A 6000-nucleotide genomic window follows, 5' to 3' on the forward strand; every position below is an offset into this window, starting at 1 on the left:
GTGCTCAAACTGCAGATTCCTGGCTTCTGAGTCTCTGTCTCGACGCTGTCCCGTCACAAGAGCCTTAAAATGTTTAAACAAAATTTGCAGTTTTCTAGCTATAGAACTCCAAATGTGACATAAGATGTGCTGACACTATATCACCATTACCTGAATATGCATCTCTGCAGGGGACGATACACTTGTCACACTTTTCAAGCCTTGCATTATACTAGGACAGAAGAATGAATGACAGTTTGAATATTGGTTTTGCTATTGGCAGGCAGTCCCTACATACAAGTATTGCTTTTGTCTTTCATGGAAAAACAACAGCATCTTCATTTTGAATAAAAAACTGAGCGAGCATTGCAGCTGTGCTAAAAATAGAAGTTGGCAAACCAACACTAATACCTCACTGGTCTGCTTTCACATTCAACATTTACATTTCCCCTCTGCATAACATGTTTTTACTTCTGCTTATACAACATAATGAGACTTGAGAGACTCTAGCATCAGATTGTGGATGTGGTCTCCTGTATCCATCAATGTAGGTTACAGTAGGTAAACAAGCTTTCAAACAAAAGGATAATAGAATTGGAGGCAGCATAAAGATTTTCATCTTGAACACCGTTCATTTTATTTACCATATTATATTTATAATATGCTAAGTTAAACATCAACTAACACATACAGTATATCATGAGTTATAGAAGTGGGAATTTCAATTAAATACATGTTTTAGCACATGTACTTCACATACATATGCTATTGACAAGCATAATATCTTTTTACATGTTTTTATTAAGTTGGCATGAATAAGAGGCTGCAATATGTACAACTACTAATTTGTATTTGTATTAAAGTGATTCTAAGTATTGTATTTTTTTCAAGGAATGTGTATTTGGCAAAGTACATAAAATTGGAGTACAGTGCACTCTGTTTATAAGAATCACTGATATATGAATCAACTGCACATAGTGATCAAAACCACTAGGGCACAATCATTCCTATAACCAGTGTAAAATAATCAGCTTGTAAGAATCAAGCAATCCTCTTATAAGAATTATTTCGGGGTAAACTGACTACATGTAATATAGTGCTTGATCAAGTACAATGACGTATATAGCCAATTAAGCTGTTTTTAAATTAGAATTTGGTCACATCTCGCATGATTAGGCACGTACGCAGCGTGGATTGTGCAATGATGCAGGAAACACTGCATTGTTTGTAATCAGACACGGAGTAACATCACTGCATTGTGAGGGTATGTATTTTGGGTTCTCTGTAAGTGAAAATGTGTAATGTCATTTTAATTCAAAGGCCATTACATGTAACACCGCACAACGGTTAATCTAGGCACCCTCACGAGACAATCGCTTCTCAAATATGTATACTGTAGTAAAATAGGACTCTACAGCCTTGAGTAAACATAATCATGATCACATAACAAGCTGCTTACCCACGAGGGTTTGTTTTGATGTACTGTCCTCAGTGACTGAGCACCGTTGACATTTGCATACTGTTTTTAACCCTTTGCAGTCCTATGTTGGTCCAGGTCCGACATTACAATTTTCCCTTTCCAGTCAAAAATATGTCAAGCACAGGTCTTTAGTCGTTTGTTTCTCCGGAAAAAAAACAAGAAAACCTTACAATGGCCGAGTGAGACTGATAGGAGCCGAATGAGAGATAACATGGACATAAACAAAGGTGATAGCTGCCTCTGTGAATATCACAGACATTTGCAGAGCTTTTTTTTAGATATTATAGTAATTACATAATTACTTGGATCACATTATTGAGGAGTTTTGTGACAAAACAAGTGATCAGGAGAGGATTTATCAGTATGCACGCCTAGAAAGAGGTATGAGAAAAATACAGCGAACAAGGGGTGGGGCTTGGCTGGAGATGCAGTACTGAGTGTACTTTTGCGATTCAATGCCTTTTAAACCTGTTTTACTCTGAAAAAAAAATTAAACAGCGTGTGTAAAATAAACAGCACATGTCAAAATAAATTGGACCTGACGCGCCTGACAAGCGCTGAATAAATGGGCATCTAAGGGTTAAACTGCTGACACGTGGAGGCGCTTTTGTGATGTGGTCAAGGGCAGTGTAAACAATCAGGCTGGAGTCCTGATTTACAGTTTAAAACCGGTGTTGGTTTTATTTTTCTTACAGTGTGGTGGGGAAACAACTGCTAATAAAACAAACAAACAAAATAAACCCAGCTCTCATTTGGAGAACTAACTAAACAATACGGTGTGGTCCCTGTGCATACATGCGGGGTCAAGACATCTAGTTGTCAACCCATTACACTGCAGAGAACAAAGCCCTCATTATCAAACTAACATACTGATTTTGCTGATTCTGCAGCACTTCACCCCAGTAATCCAGGACGAGATTTACCTGCAGAAGCTTTCAGGATTTCAAAGCAGAACAACGATTATTGTCTTTATTTATAATCAACATATCAGACCTCATGCTGATTTTGAATTGTGTTATATAAATGAGTATCAAACCTGCTATCCATTTCAAATATGGATTTACCAATATTTACAAGCACTGTATAAAATATATAACTTCATACAAGTATTGTTTGTATTAGACTGGAATTCTTTCTTGGATTTTGCTAATTGGTTAAACAATGTACTTTTCTTTAATTAACTTATATGAAACATTTAATCTCATCACCAAGCCCAATGTTATTAATATGTCTCGAAGGACCAGTGTAAAACATTTTATGCATGTTTATTTCTCTTTGTCTGCCCACTTTAACTAGCGTCCCTAACTTACCAGAGAGGTTAGGTCATCAGTTCTGTTTATATTAATATATTAAGAGTTGTCTGACAATTTACATGTAATCTGACAAAACTGCAAATCAACTGAAGAATAAAAACTGACATTGTGTTTCCTGTTCTGTGGAATGCCACGCAGAAAGCTCAAACCACTGCAGAAGAGTACTGTTTCCTTCTGAAAGTCATAAGCATTTACCTACTCCAATGAAAGTGTTATGTACTATATTTATTTTCAACCTGAAAAGGAACACTCCAATATCGTCTTTCAAACCTACTAAAAAAAAAACCTTGTACTATAATTCCCATTATCCTTGAAGTACTTCAAAAAATACATTTATTACAACTATATTTAAATCTGATGAAATCACTCCTGTTGCTAATATTCCTTTTTTTTTAATGTTTTGATGCAAGGGACCTTTCCCAGTAAGGTAACACTAAGAAATAAAACAAATAAAATACATACATAAACTGCATAATAAAATGTTTAAAATTAACAACCATAAAAACAATAAAGGGTTTACTGGGTGAGAGACTCCATCTAGTGGAGAACACTGCATGATTTAAAAAAAAAAACAAAAACAAAAAAAAAAACTATAGCCTTGTAGAGTATATTGGAATATCTGTGTAATCAGAGATTGTGTGATTAATGACCATTAATCATTTGCTATTGTCAGTTTCTTGACTCTGCCAGTATAACAGATACAGTAAAGAGCAGACCTATTAAATCAATGCGCCAAAAATAAAAATTAATAAAAAAGATGATTATAAGGTACCTTGGTGAAATTCTTCTTAGTTGCAACTTTGGTGTCAGCTCTCCTTTTCTGGACGACCCTGGATTCCTTATACTTTGAACAAGACTTATTTCTGAACCTTTTCAGGCTTCCTTTCCCCATGTTTCTGTAAAATCAAATACATTTGTATATAAATATATATATATATATATATATATATATATATATATAGAGAGAGAGAGAGAGAGAGAGAGAGAGAGAGAGAGAGAGAGAGAGAGAGAGAGAGAGAGAGAGAGAGAGAGAGAGAGAGAGAGAGAGAGAGAGAGAGAGAGAGAGAGAGAGAGAGAGAGAGAGACACACACACACACACACACACATACACACACACACTTCATATATTTCATTCATTTAATGAGAATGTTCTTTAATAACCCTACAGGCTGAATCCCATCCTTTAACTGGACACTTTTTTATCTAATAAAATATATATTAAAATGTATGTAAAAAAATAAACAATAAATAAATACATTAAAACACAAATTAATAAATACATTTTTTTGTGAGAATTAATCTGACAGCATGCCTTATTTTGTTTTAATGGCTGATCACATGGTCCAGATTCCCAGAAAGATGATTGTGGCTATAATATGGGTATGATATGGCCATATTATCTAAATCGACAAGAAATGAAGCCTGCACATCAACAGAAAAACATAGTTACATGACAAACAACTTGGAAAGTTTGGTACTTTCGAAGCGTCATAGACGTACCCTGTGGTGAAACAGAAGTTGAAAACAAAGTGTTTCTGTTTATTAATAACATTAGGTCATTCACTTCTTTATTTTCTAATCAAAGGAACAAAGCATTTTTTAACCAATATACCTACTCTGCCAGTGCCTGCCCTCTTCTTATACAGACCCAAGCAAACCAAACCAAACCGGTTCTTAAGAAGAACGAGTGATCAGTTTCTATAACTTATAAACTTTTAGTTTACCTTAACCAAGTGCAATCCTCACTATAGTACAACTGACCAAGATAAAGCAAATATATAAACTGTGATTATAGATGATGAAGACAGTTGTTTTCTATAAAGAATATCAAATAATTTGAAGTTAATTACCCGTCACCCTTTTTTTTCACTGATGTACATTTCTAAGCAGTTGAAACGATTACACAAGCATTAGCCAAAGGTAAAACTAAGAGGGTATTTTCTAGCAGTAAAAAAATATATTAAATGATAATAAACACCAATAGACAACAATGAAACAGTACAGTGGTCCAGAGATAAGGTAAATAATTGACAGTTTAACACTGCAGTGAAATGTATCGTAGATATGCACTCGTTTTTTCAAAAGTGCACCATTTCCGCCCTTTTAAGTGTCACACATTATATATGCTGTAGAAAAGAAGAAAAATCACCTGCTGTTCACCCACTCCTATGTCAACTAATCTCAAAAGCGAAACAGCAAAACTTTGGAAACTTTTTTTCGCAAATCATAAAATCGTAACAGGAACTGATGCTGCTTGTCACACAGAAAATAATCATAGGATGATTGTCTTGTGGATCACGAAACCTTACAGCAAACACATGTATTATTATTATTATTATTATTATTATTATTATTATTATTATTATTATTATTATTATTATTATTATTAATAATCATAATGTCAATAATACATTGGGTCCAAAGAACATTTCTTCAGTAAGCTTTTTCTTTAAGAGAGCGCTAAATAATTAAATATCTCTCGCGATTTATTAATTTTTTTATTATTATTATATATTATATATATATATATATTTATATGTCTCTATTATGCGTCTGTACATGTTCTCAATTAACTAACTAGCCGACACGTAAATACATACACGTATACTCTGGGACTAATAGGCAATAACCGAATAATAAAATACAAAGAAGTAGTAACATACATTTTCTTTTAGAAATATCAATGTCACAATCTGCTCTGTCATTCCGTTTTGTCACATCATTTGTCCCAGTGTCACTGCTTGACATTTCTGGGCTTCTGCTTTCAACAAAACGGAGGTAAAGTAAAATATAAAACATAAAAAACTAAATCTTATAAAGTATCTTACTTCGTGAAGTTGTAGCAGTTGTTGCTCTGAGGGTGTGGTTTCTTTTGCGGAAGACAAATTTGTTCCAACAACTTTTAAATAAAGCACAGATCAAAAACTTAACAATAAAACTTTCCGCAACTTTAAAACCACGTGACCTGAACTTCCAAACTTCTCTTCTCAACTTTCAGTTTGCTCTCATCAGGCAGTTTTCACAGATTGACAGAGGACTTCCTACTAGTCAAAACATTTCACAACCAAAAAACAACAACAACAAAAAAAAAAACTTCGTTGCCTTACACCACAGTAGTAATTTATGTAAATTAAGAATTACTGCGTTCCTATTGCCTGTACTAGCAAGCACAAAAATGAAAATGCAGGCAATCTGTTATTCCTTTTTTGTTTTCTTTTGTTTTAATG

At 34.0% G+C, this 6000-nt stretch overlaps 1 protein-coding gene across 1 annotated transcript in view; it reads right to left on the reverse strand.

The window, feature by feature from the left end:
- The window catches only part of LOC121313432 (suppression of tumorigenicity 18 protein-like), a 98767-nt gene extending 92999 nt beyond the window's left edge, over positions 1 to 5768 (reverse strand). The window contains exons 1-2 of the mRNA XM_041245957.1: positions 5602 to 5768; positions 3545 to 3668 (exon numbers count right to left, since the gene is read on the reverse strand). Coding sequence (XP_041101891.1) covers positions 3545 to 3664 — 120 coding nt within the window. The 5' untranslated portion in view covers positions 3665 to 3668; positions 5602 to 5768. The remainder of the gene's footprint in view (positions 1 to 3544; positions 3669 to 5601) is intronic.
- Positions 5769 to 6000: the final 232 nt, after the last annotated feature.

This window comes from Polyodon spathula, chromosome 3, assembly GCF_017654505.1.
Source record: "Polyodon spathula isolate WHYD16114869_AA chromosome 3, ASM1765450v1, whole genome shotgun sequence".
NCBI lineage: Eukaryota > Metazoa > Chordata > Actinopteri > Acipenseriformes > Polyodontidae > Polyodon > Polyodon spathula.